This window comes from Parastagonospora nodorum, assembly GCF_000146915.1.
Source record: "Parastagonospora nodorum SN15 chromosome Unknown scaffold_8, whole genome shotgun sequence".
Classification (NCBI taxonomy): Eukaryota; Fungi; Ascomycota; class Dothideomycetes; order Pleosporales; family Phaeosphaeriaceae; genus Parastagonospora; species Parastagonospora nodorum.
In genome coordinates, this window is record NW_001884556.1 from 1,029,426 (window position 1) to 1,045,024 (window position 15,599).

Consider the following 15,599-nt stretch of genomic DNA (forward strand, 5'->3'; position numbering starts at 1 on the left):
TTCGATTTTTGCTGGTGTCGATTTATGGGGTTGTATCTTCTTGCACGCGACGCAAGTTTCGTTGGGTTAGGGGTGGTGAAGTGAAAGGACGCTTGCGATACAATTCAATTACCACAACGAGATGGCACGCGCAGTGACACAAGGCGGGTGTTTGGCCCATGAGTGTGCGTTCACTTCTTTACAGCTCAGTACATAGTTCTGAATTAATCTGCTGTGTGTAGCCTTTGCAACAGCTGTAAGATCATCACGCGCCAATTCTTTTACGGGCTTTGTTTCCTACCCCAAAAATAGTGAGATCGCGTGATACGAACGACAACTCAAGAATGAGATGGCATTGACTACGTGCACTGCTTACTTCCGACAATAACAACTCAACGAAAACAACTCAGCAGCACCAAGCAGTAGTGACACTGTGTTCCTCATCTGGCCCCAAAACGCAGCGATTGCAGCCCATCTAGACCCTCTAATAGTCACTCCGCCAACCCCCTCAGCTTCCTCAAAACTACCACGCGACTCACTTCCCCAAATGTCCCCAACATAATCGTAGGAAAATCGATAGCTATATCATCTACTTACATTCCGCAAAGATAGAATCAAACCCTCCAAATCCCCCTTCAAAATTTCATATCTCCTCAGCATCGTCTGACTCCCAGCAAATGCACCCACAGGAGGTTCATATGGCGAAAAACCCCTAGCCCTAGCATACATTGCGTCTCTCGCCAGCCTTTCAGCTCTTCCCTCAGTATCTTGCAACAGGTTTCTCTGGTATGCTAGCTCTCGTGAGTTACGCTGCATAGTCTCTTCACACTTTCTTCGGATTTGTGAGTCTTGGGACATGCGCAGATTGTATCTGTAGAGCGGAGTGCGTCTATCCACTCGTTGCAGTTCCCGATCGGCGCTGATGAAGAGCTGATTTGTATCGCGTCGCAGGGTCGCGAGATGTGCGCTAGACCATCCTGGGTGTTCGCGGTACATGTTAGATTGGTCTAGGTCAGGATTGTACATGTAGACAGGGCGTTGTGGTAGTGAAGTTGGAGTAGAAGACCTAAAGTAAGAGCTAGAGTGGTGGATGATATGTGAGATACAAGCGAAGCAAGAAGAAGAGAAGACAGGCCTTTTTATCCAAGAACAGCAGGATTTGGTCATGATCGACAACAGCTCAGAGATGTAATGATAGCATTATCGCCAAGTCATAAGATGACTACACTCCGTTGAGCATCGACTACAACAACAAGACAGCACGCAGCACATGGGGACAACGTTTACGTGAGCCTATGTCAACTCCAAATCACCTACAGCTCTTCCAACCTCCTCAAATTCACTCCCACTCGCGCCCTCAGCCTCCTCATACACTCCACCCAACTCAATTCCCAAACTCCTGTCGGGCCCCATCGTCGGGCCCCTCTCCTTCCCTTCTCGCCCTCACCACTTCCCTCTCCAACACCATAATATCCGCCCTCAGCGACTGAATCTTCATCGTAACGTTCTGCAACATCACAAAGCGCTGCTCAAACTGCTCTTCCTCTTCACAGGCCGTGTGGGCGGGACCCCGGTTTATGATAGTGCTGTAACCCTGCAAGATGCGGTCTTTGGCAAGTGGGAGTTGATTTGCTACTTTGCTGAGCAGGGCGTGGGTGTCTGAGACGATGCGGGAGACGTCGTCCCAGTGAGGGATCGGGCACTCTTCGGTAGATAGGGCGGCAGTGACGAGCTTGCGGACATGTTGTTTGGCCTGATGCTTGGTCCGGAGATTAGACCAAAATCCCATTGCGGGCTATCTTGATGCATTACCGATTGGAGTTCGGGGAGTTAGTGAATGCGTGGCGAGGGGTGGAGAGCTGGTGGAAAAGAAAAAGGTTGACAGCACATCCTTCAAACGTCGACAGAACATCACAACGATTGCACATGGGATGAGAACGAGAAACTACTAGTTCTTTTGCGCTATCAATACTGATGCTAAAGCGAAAACAGTGTGTCAGCCTTTTCATTTCGGATCGTGGAAATACTTATCGGCCATCCAGAACGTACCACCTGACGCCAGAAGTAAAGCTCATCGTGCCGACTGAGGACTTTTCCTGCCTTATTCTCCTTGCCATATTCTCTGTGAAGCCACGACTGAGCTACAAGAGGAAATTTCACGCTCTGTGTAGCGTGCGTTCGAGATAACAATCCTTTGGACGACGTGCCCGGAATCTCTGTATGATACATGCGAAGAACATGAAGCGCATATCAAATGTATGCAAGAAGTAGACTTTCGAACCTGTAGGCGTTCAGCCATCTAGAGCGTTCAAGAGCCGGCAGGATTTTTGCCATTGCAGTCGCTATTGAGCTTGTGCTTCGGCCATGCATGGCCTGTTTCATCCCATTTCTACGTGCGATTAGCCAACGGTCCAGTTTAGATGTAGGTAGGGTACTTACTGTGAAGTTGGGGTTTGTGTAGGCATTGATGTGGTCCCTGATATACTTGGTCGTCTCGAACCCAGGCGGATCGCATGTAACCATCGAATGTCCTTTCTTCTGATACCAGCGCACGTAATCGACGCGCATGATGTACTCATCATGCAGAGCGGCGTCATCGAAAGCTGCCCATGCGTGGCTTGTACCCAAGTTCAGGACCATCGACATTGGCTCTTCTGATATCTGACGAGCTGCGATGTTGCCATTAGGTCCAATGGCTCGACCGTCTAGCGTCCACATCGTCAGGTCGCCCACTTTCCAGTTGATGTACGCTTTTTCGCCTTCTCCAGGCACATACTCAAACGAGTATCGCTGGTATTGGATACCGTCGAACCATTGTTTGTTCAGATTGCTGGTACCAGACAGGGCTTGCTGGAAGGGGCCACCTGTATAGCTGTTTGGATAGCTGAGGGTATAATCAGGATAGACCGTATAGTTGTAGTTGGGGAACCACCAAAGGTCAAACGGAGCGACTTGGTAACTCTGTGTCGCAACTGGCAGATGATTCGCGTCCCAGGAGGCGCCGACCTCGATGATGTCGATCTCAGGTGCGCCTCTGCCTTTACCTGGGGTAGGATGATCTTCGCCCGGGCACGTACAAGATGGCAGGCGCTGTCCCGGGCAACTCGAAAGTCCATCGTAGCTCGATTGATTCGGCGTGATGCCAACGTCGCATGCCTGATAAGTGTACGGCCACAAACCTTCGGTAGTGCTCAAGTAGCCTGGTCGACCCAAATTGCCCATAGTCCACGCGCCAGGCCACAGTCCGTGAACACCAGGAGGTCCTGGAAGAGATACAGACACCTCGAAGATGCCGCCCTTGAAGCACAAGTGGTTCCAACTATTGAGCATGCCCGAACGGAATCTCAGATTATGATTAGGAGTTCTTTCCAAGCGGATCTCCAAGGTGCCATCGCGTGTAGTGATTGCATCAGGGTCGTACCACTCGAGATCCTGCGTTGCTCCATACCAGAAGTTGCCAGCATAGAAGTATGGGTCGTCCCCTTCGTAGAATGTACGATTTTCAACATTGAACTCATCGCTGAAAACGAGCTCGTACTCATCGCCATACTCACCTTTCCTCTTCATTGCAGACTTTGGTGTGTCCGGGTCGATTAGGCCAGTGCGGATGTTTTGAATGAATGGATATTTCACATCGTTTACGTGAGCCCATGCCTCGGCTTTGTAGATGTTTGCCGCCCAGAATGGCTTGCCCCACGAAGAGTTGTACTCGATTGCGCCAGTGAAAGACATGACAGGGAGCGCAATGAAGATGAAGAGAAGCCCGACTATCATGATCGCCAGGCCTATGGTAGAGGCGATACTGTCCCTGTTGAAATGGTCGCTCAGCTTTGCTTTGTACTTGATGTCATCATCCTCTCGTGGCATATGCATCTCATCGTCGCTTTCATCTTTGTCTCCGATGAGTGGCCAAGCTGCCATGCCCTTCTCCTCATACGGGGCGATCAGCCGATCGTCAATGACGGAAACATTCTTCTCAGGGTCGTAAAGACTGTTGACTCTTGTCGTGGAGGCGTTTGGTGTCAAGAAAGGGTTTGTGGGGTGTATCGTAGCAAGCGGTGTGGTAATCCCAAGGGTACGTGTGCTGGCGTTGGGTGTGCTTTCTTGCATCTCGGGCAAGGAACTCTGTTTATTGTCGGAAAAGGGACTGAAGTATCGTGTGTAGTCTGCTCCAAGATCGTTGTATGTCATTGGACTACTGGATGAGCGTGCGGCAAGACCGTGCAAATTTGGACTGCTCTTGTGTTGCGGTCGCCTTGGGGGGACGGGTGGAGGTTTTGGTGTCCGCATTGGCGTGAAACCAACGGATGCTGGTGGACTTGCAGATGATCGTGCCAATGAGCCACTTGCATTGGTATTCACAGTTGCGAGGAGCCCATCACTGCCACTTGGTGAAGATGTTCGACGGCTTGAGGAGGCTGTCGATGTCACCTGCAACGGAGATTGCGGGTGGCTAGAATCAGGGATTGCGAAGTCGAATGCCGAGATTGATGTAAGGTCTGATTGGCCTTGATGAGATAGTCCCCCATGAACTGGCGATTTCGCGTCTGGAGTGCCCGTCACTGTTTCCCCCGTGACCGCGCGAATTGAAGCTGCAGCTCTGTCGGCCGACAGGCTTGATCCAGACCTCCCATACTGCTCGGGATATCCTGGACTACCAGGCTGCGACCTTTTCGATGATGTGTAAGAGGCAGCTCGTTGCGGTGGGTCCATGGTGTCTTTTCGTTGGACGCACGCCTACTGCGCGTCACCAGTCTAACCTACTTCACAGCTCTCCGCAATACGTACGACCTGAGCCAGTTACAGTCGTCGTCCCCAACTATAGATCTGCCGACAGCTTTGATATGCTCTCCGTAGGCGGATTGTTGGCGACAGTGGGCGCTGCGCCGGCAACGGACAGACGAGAGGCACGGATCCGAGCGCTGTGCGATGTGAGCGTGGAGGTAGCAGTCCAGAGCTTTGACGCAATGGTTCCACTGGCGCGTGCGATTCCAATTGTGTGGTTGCGGGTGAGTTGACTGATGGCGCAGGTGATTGGAGAGAAGAGCGACTGTGCCATGTGAAACGAGCGTACGACAAACACAGAATCCAGCGAGGTCGGCAATCGTAGGGGCACGATTGCGAGGCTTCTGTTGGACGACCCAAACGAGCGAGTGTAGATCAAGAGCTGCAAGGTTAGAGTGAACCAGCTAGTCTCGCACTAGGCCCGATTGGATTACCAGGAAATAACGCTCCCGGACGCCGTTGCTTAACAGCCAGCGTGGTACCTGGAGAAAGAATCACGTTTGTCTGTCAGTATGAGACAGGTCCATTGCATCTCCTGTGGAGCGGACCGTGCCAGCCACATGTGCAGCCTCTTTCTATCACAAGCCATGGCCATCCAAAGTCGCAATGCAACTAGACGTCGCCTGCAGTTGGCGAGCCAAATTCCGGTGCCATCCAGCTCCAATCCGGGCGCCAAGGGTTTCTCCGAATGCAGCTGCCAAAGTAAGTCCTTTTCAAGGCATGCCTGTCGTGAAAAAAACCTGAAATTGAAGCCATGAATGTTTTACAACCGCGTAAGCGCCGAATACGACAACCACTATCGCGCTGATGATGATACTGGAGATTCCGGACAGCCTTCCCACCAATGATGTTTAGAACCCTCCCTTGAGCTCTACGGAAGCGCTTGTTCTATCGTGAAGAGGATCGGCGCATTCGTCTCCACGTGCACTTCATCGTCCTTGACGTGATTGCTTGCGCTGACCTGGCCACCCATGTGTGTATACCACTCTTGAACATCCCACTCTAGCCCTTTGGTCGTGATAGTTGCAGGCCCCCATACTGGCAGAAGGCCGATGTTCTCCGTGAATGATTTACTTGACTGCAATCCTCGGATAACGTTGTGTTGCCCCCCAAGAATGAAGGATAAACTTGATTCCGAGAAAAGCCAAATTTTGAGGTCCTGATGCTTAGTCTCTTCTCTTATCATCTCATGCAGGAGACCTAGACCTTGATCCACTCTACCTGCTAGAGTTCCTAGGACGAGCACGTCTCTTTGCGACGCTGAAGGACTTCTCGAAGATAACTTTTGCATGGTCTTGCCGAAGTCGGTACTGTATTGATCGTGATCCTGCGACACGTCTACGCCATGCGAAGCATAGTAGGCACGTACATCGTCGCGTAATGAATCAAGATCACCATGTATGAGGTCCGGTAACTGCTGCAAGTCAGCGGCATAGCCATGCAATTGTGATTGCGCTTCTTACATATCGTTCTCTTTGCACGACTAGATCGTCTACAAACATATCAAACAGGCGATTCGCACCACCATCAGCGCACACTCGATACCCTGTGTGACTCCAGAGTCGCGCAAAGACATCGAAGTGTGCGATTGGCTGATTCAAAATGAGCAGATCTGGAGGGGCTGTAGAGGTTGCCCTGGAGTCAACATCCCTGGCCAAAAAAGTTGCTGGAGATATCTCATTAACAGTAGATGCTCCCATGTTGCACAATGACGATGGAAGAGGGACCAGATTGCGATGACGCGGATATTGGGAGATGGAAGGCACGATGCACGGCATGGCAAGAACGAGATTGCGCTAAACTATAATTATACTAGCGTGACCTGAGTCTCTGCAGGCTAAGATCGTTTCCGTCTTCCCTTCTCCAGAACCAGCATAGCAACCTCACTCTCTCTACCTTGCCATGATCAACCACGCACCAGCATGTACGAGCCCTTCAAGCTTATGGTAACCGATCGATTTTGAGTTTGAGTAAAGACCTTCCGTGTCGCTGTGCAGTCCGACTGCTTCAACATGTACAAACCCGAGAGGCGTTACCGAAAGCACCTGCAGTGAACTCATCTACACTGTCACCGCCAGGCCTGTCCTTACCACATTGATCTACACAGCTTGTCGATGACTCGCTGCCTACGCACGCAGAGTGGAAAGACGCTTGTGTAGCGAACGTTCACCGACAAGATCCTGCGAGGCACCAAAAGATCAGTTAAGCTAGCTCTACCAGCTCATCACATATATAGAGTAGATCGACATATGATAGCTTTTAGGAATCACGCCTCTTGAAACAATGGCGTCCACGCCGCTGAGCACGCGACAGCCGTTACTGGTTGAGCCGACTGTCCGCAGCAAGTCCGGGCCATGCCCTACGCCAGAACTTGCAGGCTCAGTAAAGTGCTCGATGTATCGATAAAACACGTTTCGATGCCTTGCGCTTTGCCTGTCCTTCTTCGTACAAGATTGCGCGCGACTTACGTTGCTCCGGCCGGGCCAAGGAAACGGAGCGAATGCTGATCGACCTATTCCAGGATGTAATCGATCCACACCCACTCATCCGCTAGAGGAAATGTTCTGGAAGAAATCCCGCACTCGTTTAATCTGAGTGGCAGAGCCTGACATCACTGCACGGTGCTGAAATGTCCAACAAGACCGCTGCATTTGCTTTGTCTATCTTCGCCAAGTGTTTCAGAGCCGCGTTCGTGGAAGGGCTTAAAGTTGTGAACTCAAGTCCGCGTCACGATTGAGATGGCGGACTCATACAAATGGCCATGACATGGCCATCAAAATTTGCTTCCTGGGTCCACGAAGAGCCCCAATCTCTGGCAAGGCTCCTAGAGTACTCCCCAATGGCAAAGCAGTGATGTATCATGGACGGCCAAACAAAGGACCGAATACGACATGAGTCGTGGGAGCTATTTATGCTACACAATCCCCGGTTCTCGGCACGATTGCCTTCCTCAGGCCAAAAGCTGCGGAGCTGTGAACGACCAAGACGAGGAAGCGCATGAACATGACATCTCAGGTGTCAATAATCATGTTTGCGGTACATTGCCGACACCGTGAAACGACTGAGGCTGAACCAGAGTGTTGCTACTGATCGGGTGATCAGGCCAGCACTGAAGGCTACAGTGAAAGGCGGTAAGCGACCAATCTGCCGAGAGAAGACTTCCTGGTGCGCATCACTTCCCCTCATTGGTTTCTCGGTCATCTGAGGATAGGAATGGTGACGAGATAATGAGAGATATCCTCTGACCGAAAAGTTTGGATGACCGAAGATAGTCCGTGCGCTTGGCAACGGCGAAATGACGCGTGCGTTCACGGTAACATCTCCCGACGATTGTGCGTTGGTACTAGCAGCGAACGTGAGCGACGTTTCAGCCGCATACAGCGACTACTTTTCTGCCTTATGAGCGAAGCCAGATTGCCTGCCGAGTACCGCCGCCCACAGTGCAACAACATACCCCGGTCCCCGTCCCGCACTCTTGTCACGACTGCATCTTACTGTGCATGCCACATAGTTTCCACACGCATCCCGGCATTGTCTTGCAAGCCTTCGCAGTAAACACGGTAAAAGAGTTGCGATGCTGTCCACTACGGTGACTTTGGCCCCCACGATTTCGGCCATACAAAGGCTTTCGCTTGGCCAAGATTCTTCATGCGAGGCCTCAGGTCATGCAAAATGCTACTCCACCAGCATCATCAATCCATGAACGAGTCAAAGACCCGCTGCGCGTTTGAATCGTGCTGTAGGCATTGAGCTAAGCACCGTCTTTGCAGATACGTGAATCATGCAAGAACGATCTGCTCACATGGCAAGCTTCGATTTCGTCCCTGTCAGCATGTCTTGGGCCTACTGTAGAGCCCTGGCAGCTACCCACATGGCTGAAACATGGACCACTAGCTCAAAACGCACCCGCAATGGCGCAACACCCTCGTCAGCACCCGGGGCCAGACAGTAGCTGGATGGCGTACATCTGAGCGCTTGGGCCTGTTTTGTAGACACGAGCTTCCCTCAGCGCCCCCGAGGCGCTAGTCCGGCCTTACGTGCATGAAAGCACAGGCGCCCGAATAGGTAATTTGGGGACTAAGGTCATCGGTCCAGGACATGTACGGCCCTTCTACTAAACATGGCTGCTGTTGTGGGCTGTTCTCGGGGACGCCAAGTTCATACTTACACCAAGCTACAGGGCTATAACACTCCCAGGTCCCAGCACTGTCTATTTGTTACATCGTTCTATCTACGCCTTTGCAGTATCTATTTTTATAGGTTGCCGTAGTACACCTACTTACCTTCACTGTTTCGCCACAGCTTTCTCAGAACACTATCTTTACATCGTTGACGTTCTCTCGGGTTTTCGACTCATCACACCTCGCCCAAATGGATTCACCTGCCACAACAGAAATGTCACCGCCAGTTACTCCACAGAGTGCTTCTTACAGCAATACACCTACCTACAATCCCTATCAAAGAGTTGCCTCGAGGAGAGCCATTTCCTGCGTTACGTGCGCGAAGGCAAAGACAAAGTGCGACAAAGGTGTAAGTTGGCGCTTTCTTCGTTAGCCGGGCCAATCTGATCGAAATAGTTCCCTTCATGTTCGCGATGCATTGCGAAGGGCATCAAATGCGATCCAAGATCTACTCGGCGCACATCCGATAACAGCTATCGGGCCAACATTCAAAAACCATTTGTAGCGCCTAAGCGGTACAATTCCACCAGTAACCTTCCCTTACTGAACCGACACTCTTCTCCAAGAAGCATACCTTCGCTGAAAAGGCCTCGAACTATGCGTGCCGCGTCTCACATCGACTTCCGCACCGCAGTTAAGATGAGCCAACAAACTTCCGCTTGCTCTGGTCTCCCCAAGTTGACGCCTCTTACAACTTGCGCAAGCGGAATCACCGATGGCTGCTACTCGTATCCGAACAACACCGATCAAGACGCGAATGGATACACGTTCGGCATGCCATCTAGTGGTATGACAGGCTCCGGTTGCCTCACACCACAAACACCAGAATCGCTTGTGTTTCACGAGCCTATGTCCATAGAAGACATTTCTGATACGTGGATGCTCTCGCAGCCATGGTCTGATGATTCGCAAGCATGGTCGGATGACTCGCAAGCATCGATCGGACTAGGGTTGGAAGGTGACATGACCGGACTATTGCCAGGAGCAGAGCTCTGGTCGACGTCCGAACACATGCATAGTGCACCAATCCCCCAGACGCCATGGGCTCCATCTTACTATTCTGGATCTCCTCAGTCAACGACAAGCGGTTTCGTATCTCATTCCCGTGGAACACCTTCACTGTCCATGAGTGAATGTTCAGTTGATGACTTCAGTGACTCAGGCGTGTTCCCCGACGACTGGGCCAACTACCAGCCACCTACAAATCAGCTCAACATGGCACACATGGTGACTTCAGCACCTTTCATGCATGACCTGCGATCTGTTCCAGTCACTGCACCCGTCTGGGAAGATGTATTCATGTGAGGTCCTGCACCTCCCCAAATATAATGGACTAGAAACCACTTGCATGTTTACCTGAACAATTTCCTATACAGGAGCAGTGTGTCGAAACGTTTGTCTCGAAGTTCCGTTGTGTGCCCGTGGCGCGCATCTCGGGAATGTCGCGCGCTTCCCTATCCCGATGATCATTGTAGAATGCCGAGCCCAACAACATGACCGCACATAAGCATGTTGATCGCACAACGGACTACAAATTAGCAGTGGAGCCGCGACTGCGCAACACTCGGGACATGCGCACTCCTGAACGCACTGCGCCGGTCAAAGCCCAGCACATACCAGTGCTCGCGATGGACCTATGCGCCCATTGCAGGCTTATCTTAGGTACGCAACTCGGTGACAGACTCAGATCTGAGGCTTTGAGCAAGGCTGACAGTATCCTCAGGACAAGTCTAACTAAAGCGCCCAATCTGACAGGCCCATGGGCTCGAAGTCGCCCGGCGCAGTCACCGCCCGTCATCCGCACCGGCCAAAAATTTGCACACCTTGCGACTTGTTCGGCAGGTATCACTGGAAGAGTATGCGCAACCTCTCGTGCCATTCGGCAGTAGTTCGACAACTCAGTCTCTGCGCAGCCGATCAGCTGTCGCTCCATAAGCCAACTCCGCCATGCTGCTTGGCACTCCAAAGCTCTTTGCTGCAGGCAAGGCTCGAGCGACCCCAGGCGCAATGGATAGACCTAGTGCGAGTCAAGCGTTTCATGTCCATGATAACAATGTGGGGTGCGTGGGTACGAATGTGTGCTTTGGCAAGGAACAGCGACGAATGTACATACACGACGTGCAGTTGTTATTGTGTCAATAGTTGCAGAAACCAACTCATATCCCTACCATGATCCTTCCAGGCTTCTTTCACTTCCCACGTCCATGCTCGCGCAGTGACTTTCGGTATGCAAAGTAGATCATTTGTTCGCCACTGCGCGACGCTTACATGCTAGCTAACACTTGGGCTTGATGCGCATTCGCGGTACATGCCTACCGACCGAAGTCGCTCGTCTGAGACATCTTGCTTCCCTTGCTGCTCCCTCTCTCACTGCGTTTCCTAAAATGCAGATTACCCGAACCTTCACTGTGTCGCGTGACCCTTCCTTTCATCACAACTACTCAGCCTTCCTCGCCCATAATCGCAGGATAGTTCTACGCATCCGCTTTGACTCAGTTCCTTCGAGATAAGCCATACCCAAACTATGAGCCTTGCTATTATAAGACCGCTACCTACTAGCTGAGCTCCCTCTAACTGACAAGTCCCAGCAGCTCGTTTCCCACGCGAGACACCTACATCTGACCCAAGTCTCGGGGCGTACATGCACCCCCACGTGAGGCAATGGCCGTCAGACTTTAAGGCAACAGTCATGCAAGAAGATAGCAACACAACAGCCAATCCGCGCGGATAGCTGATGTTTGCCTAGCCCGTGAGATCGCGAATTTCGTCCTTCGGGGCGAGCTGTGCCTGAACCCGACACATCTGTCACAAAAACGAACTTTCGGTCGGTGAACCGGTGCCGTCCGAGCACCAATGTAAGCCGGTGTGAGGTGAGAAGTTGCGATTGGCTGGTGAGGCGGTGGGCTGACGAACATGTTGCAATCCTGGCACTTGTCTTGCGCTGACAGTTCGTCTACCCCTCCACACACTCAGTGGGCATTCGCATATACATGCTTCCCGCCTCGGTGGCGTGCGTGCATGAACGCCACATTGACCAAGACTAGGGGCGGATTGCGAGGCTATCTTTAGCTCGCGATTGGGGGTGTCTTTGGTGATGCCAGGTCCTTCGCAATCGTATTGTATACCGGGGTGTGTAGAATGATAATGTCTCAAAAGCTTGTCTTGTAGAAATGAGAGTTCAGAATAACTGCCGTGTTCAGTACGCATGCAGACGGTACCGAGAGCTTGGGTAGGCGATGCTGCACTCTTATCAAGAGGAGTAAGGCGTACACCAGTTTTTGCTAGAGAAAGGGAACGAAGATTCCAGTACCCAAAGACCCGGTACGCTGACGGTGTCATGTGGTAATAGGATGGCGCTTCCAATTCTCCAAAACTGCCTCCCGTAAAGATAAAGCTGTCAGACCACTAAAATGCGTTTATCATCATATAGCGCGTGTGTGTTTCTGTTGCTATCGTGTCGGTCAGATCCTTACATCCTTTGTGTAAACCGGGCCCCACACCATCGGCTGAACGGCTGCGTTTTAATTTGCAAGATGGAGGACTGGATTGATGTGGTCTCGTTTTATGTGGGGGTTTTCTCCCAAAGTTCCTTTCTTGATACATATTTCCAGATATGGCGCGGACGCGGGCCGCAATGCAGGACGCCAGATTTGTCGCCCCATAGCCGGCGTCTGTCAGACCCCACATCCAGTGTTCGCCGTCCAGGGTGCCAATAGGATTACCCGAACTGACACCTAGGCTTCCCGCGTGGGTTCTAGGATATCGTTGGCGTTGCAGAGCTTTGTGTGGTTCTGGAATAGACACGGCTCGGTTCGTGGTGGAGCATGCAGACATGGCGTTGATCGCTGGCAACCTCTTTTGCATCATCGTCAAGGCTACGAGCCGTTCCGCAACACACATAGCATGGGAGAATGAGCACGCACACTTATGGAAGTGTAGGTGCTCTCGGGTACGTTCCACGGCTAAGGAGCCTATGCCAGTCCAGCAACTCCGTTAAACTCGGCTTCGATGATTAGCAGAACCTGTGTCGATAACAAAACCTGCATGTATACGGTCGCTCCAAGTTACCGGTGAGTGCTGAGAAGGGGTCTGTACCGGATGGTCTGGTAGATTAGGTGGGGCGTCGCCCAGATCGAGCAATTTTGCTCGAAAGGTATGCAAGTCAATAATTGACCGAAAGGCTTTGCAGGCACCAACAAAAGCCTCCTCCCCCCTCCCCCAATGTTTGCACAGCGTATTGCAGTGAAGGCCAGATTCGATATTCTGCTGCCACGCAGTGTGCGTAGTCCTGTGAACCCCACAAGGGTAAACCCGGGCAGTCGGCTTGCTACCGTATTCCACGCAACCACACTTGATCGCTCCTTGCACATCGCTACGCACGCACATACCATGACTAGCCAATCAAGATGGGATTATCTCTTGACCGTAGTGACTGGGAGTAAAGCCAACATAGGTACGAGCCAATGTTTGGTTGAAAAGAAATGTCCGTGGGTCCATTCTTCAATTGTCTTTAGCGCCATGGTCAACTGCGCATTCTAATCGGAGGGTATTCGAACCGGGTATCGCGCAGAGAGGAAGAGAGATTAGGTCGTGTTGTTGTAAGTACATAGTGCTCGATGAAGCAAGGAAGCAATCGAGCCAAAACACGCTAACTTTGCTTAGTCAGGGTGTTGGCCTCAAACCGCAGATGTGTCGGTGCATCCTTCACGACACACTGTATTGTCATCCTTCCCTCCCGACATTAACATTCGGGAATTCACATGAATCTAAGATCTCAATTGACATTTGGGCATTGTTTATACTCGTGGTCTCAACATAACTATTTACCTTCACTATCTCTCACAATCTCTCACAACAAACATCCAACGTGGCGGCAATGTTCGTCTATTCACATCGCCCACTTCTTTGTTATCATTTGAGTAATGGTGAGGTTCCCATTATAATACGACGCGTCATGTAGGGTCAGGCAGGTCAGCCGGCGAGTGGCAGCCCGGTGTTTCAGGCTCACCGTCCGGCTATGCGAACGACGACCGAACGTCTTGAGCCACAGCTTGCACATTTTGCAGGACGCAGAGCATTACAAGTGGACGATTTGTATCCTCCCGGCTTATGCGCTTGCCATCATCGCCCAATGATGCACGAGCGCGGCGCTGATATCCATGCCAATGCGAATCTGTACGGCTTCTTCGAGTGCGGTATTGTGCATAATTACATGTGTCAAAGCAAACTCTCCGATGTGCCAAGCACTAGCCGGCAAGCGGTCGATCATTGTAGACATTCACACCAGGCAATTCGGTACTTTAGCCTGGTGACGCGCTTGCATTGCAAACGGGTGAGGCTGGAACTCCAATGTTGCAACGCGGTATCTATTTTCTCATACTACACTCTTTTCCTGATTGAATCTATCGTAATATTGCTTCCCAAATGCTCGCGAGAAGCATATTTAACGTGGCAGCCGTTGCTGCGCTCGCGGTGGGACAGGTGGCAGCGGAAATAATATACGCGGGTGTTAACTCAGGTTTGTACAATGAAGAGTTATCACAGCCTTTACTGACCTTTACAAGCGGGTGGCGAGTTTGCGCAGTCAAACTTACCGGGTACATTCGGCACTGATTATCAGTTCATCGAGGAGACGGCCATTGACTTCTTCCTTGATGCTGGTATAAACACGATTCGCCTTCCTTTCCTTCTGGTCAGTCCCTCGAGATCAAACGAGCACTCCCAGCAACTGATGGAATGCTGTTCATAGGAGCGCATCTGTTCCTTTGGAGACTGGTTTAGGAAAGACCTTCAACGAGACCTACTTCGAAGAGCTCACAGCAGCTGTTGATCACATTACCCTCACAAGGTGGCTATGTCATCCTCGATGCGCACAACTACATGCGCTACAACAATCCCGCCATGCAGCCATTCTCGGGCAGTGTCATAGGGCAACGCATCTGACACCAAAGCTGCCACTACTGAAAACCTCGCCGCGTTCTGGACCGAGCTCTCGACTCGCTTCCTGGTCAACCCGAACGTAATCTTTGGGATTATGAATGAGCCCGCACGACATGCCTACATCGCTTGTCCTCAAGAACAACCAAGCTATGATCAATGCGATACGTCAGACAGGTGCACAACAATTGATCCTTGTACCCGGCAACGGATTTACAGGCGCACATCGCTGGCTCAATTCTACATGCGGGGATGCTTCGTTAGAGTGTAAACCTAATTCCGAAGTCCTAGCAGCCATTACCGACCCGCTCGACAACTTTGCCTTCGACATGCACCTCTACTTCGATAACGATACCAGCGGCACACATGAGGAATGTACACTCGCAGCTCCTACGAACCTCCTTCCTGTCACTACCTGGCTCCAAGAGAACAACTACACCGCCTTCCTGTCAGAATTTGGGGCAGGGGCGAATCCGACGTGCTTCAAAACTCTCAACAATACGATCACGCACTTGGAAGATAGCGGCGTCTTCATTGGATGGACGTATTGGTCTGCAGGGCCTCTATGGGGCGAATATTTCCTGAGTGTCGAACCGGGCGTTGGTCCACAGTCATCTTCTACGTGGCCAGAGATACTAGAGCCGCATGTGGCGACATATCAACCTAATGGTGAAAATGCGGAGTCAGTACGAATGGGAGAAACAGGCAGAATGAAGA

The 15,599-nt window shown here is 51.5% G+C and overlaps 8 protein-coding genes across 8 annotated transcripts; 6 read left to right on the forward strand and 2 right to left on the reverse strand.

The window, feature by feature from the left end:
* Window positions 1-1,363: 1,363 nt before the first annotated feature.
* SNOG_05933 (hypothetical protein) lies at window positions 1,364-4,170 on the reverse strand (the record flags this gene model as incomplete). The annotated part of the gene is made up of 4 exons (XM_001796271.1): window positions 1,364-1,732; window positions 2,029-2,101; window positions 2,465-3,023; window positions 3,057-4,170. The coding sequence occupies 4 exons, from the start codon at window positions 4,168-4,170 to the stop codon at window positions 1,364-1,366; spliced, it is 2,115 nt and encodes a 704-aa protein (XP_001796323.1).
* Window positions 4,171-5,351: 1,181 nt separating this feature from the next.
* Window positions 5,352-5,619, forward strand: SNOG_05934 (hypothetical protein; the record flags this gene model as incomplete). Its single annotated transcript, XM_001796272.1, has 2 exons — window positions 5,352-5,466; window positions 5,543-5,619. 2 exons carry the CDS (start codon window positions 5,352-5,354, stop codon window positions 5,617-5,619), a joined length of 192 nt encoding a protein of 63 aa, XP_001796324.1.
* Window positions 5,620-5,635: 16 nt separating this feature from the next.
* Window positions 5,636-6,464, reverse strand: SNOG_05935 (hypothetical protein; the record flags this gene model as incomplete). Its single annotated transcript, XM_001796273.1, has 2 exons — window positions 5,636-6,178; window positions 6,228-6,464. 2 exons carry the CDS (start codon window positions 6,462-6,464, stop codon window positions 5,636-5,638), a joined length of 780 nt encoding a protein of 259 aa, XP_001796325.1.
* Window positions 6,465-9,542: 3,078 nt separating this feature from the next.
* SNOG_05936 (hypothetical protein) lies at window positions 9,543-10,250 on the forward strand (the record flags this gene model as incomplete). The annotated part of the gene is made up of 1 exon (XM_001796274.1): window positions 9,543-10,250. The coding sequence occupies one exon, from the start codon at window positions 9,543-9,545 to the stop codon at window positions 10,248-10,250; it is 708 nt and encodes a 235-aa protein (XP_001796326.1).
* A 188-nt stretch (window positions 10,251-10,438) lies between these two features.
* On the forward strand, window positions 10,439-10,880 carry SNOG_05937 (hypothetical protein; the record flags this gene model as incomplete). The annotated part of the gene is made up of 2 exons (XM_001796275.1): window positions 10,439-10,543; window positions 10,788-10,880. The coding sequence occupies 2 exons, from the start codon at window positions 10,439-10,441 to the stop codon at window positions 10,878-10,880; spliced, it is 198 nt and encodes a 65-aa protein (XP_001796327.1).
* Window positions 10,881-12,777: 1,897 nt separating this feature from the next.
* SNOG_05938 (hypothetical protein) lies at window positions 12,778-12,961 on the forward strand (the record flags this gene model as incomplete). The annotated part of the gene is made up of 2 exons (XM_001796276.1): window positions 12,778-12,829; window positions 12,885-12,961. 2 exons carry the CDS (start codon window positions 12,778-12,780, stop codon window positions 12,959-12,961), a joined length of 129 nt encoding a protein of 42 aa, XP_001796328.1.
* A 1,408-nt stretch (window positions 12,962-14,369) lies between these two features.
* On the forward strand, window positions 14,370-14,888 carry SNOG_05939 (hypothetical protein; the record flags this gene model as incomplete). Its single annotated transcript, XM_001796277.1, has 3 exons — window positions 14,370-14,463; window positions 14,510-14,637; window positions 14,727-14,888. The coding sequence occupies 3 exons, from the start codon at window positions 14,370-14,372 to the stop codon at window positions 14,886-14,888; spliced, it is 384 nt and encodes a 127-aa protein (XP_001796329.1).
* Window positions 14,889-14,998: 110 nt separating this feature from the next.
* On the forward strand, window positions 14,999-15,596 carry SNOG_05940 (hypothetical protein; the record flags this gene model as incomplete). The annotated part of the gene is made up of 2 exons (XM_001796278.1): window positions 14,999-15,529; window positions 15,570-15,596. 2 exons carry the CDS (start codon window positions 14,999-15,001, stop codon window positions 15,594-15,596), a joined length of 558 nt encoding a protein of 185 aa, XP_001796330.1.
* Between the last annotated feature and the right edge of the window lie 3 nt (window positions 15,597-15,599).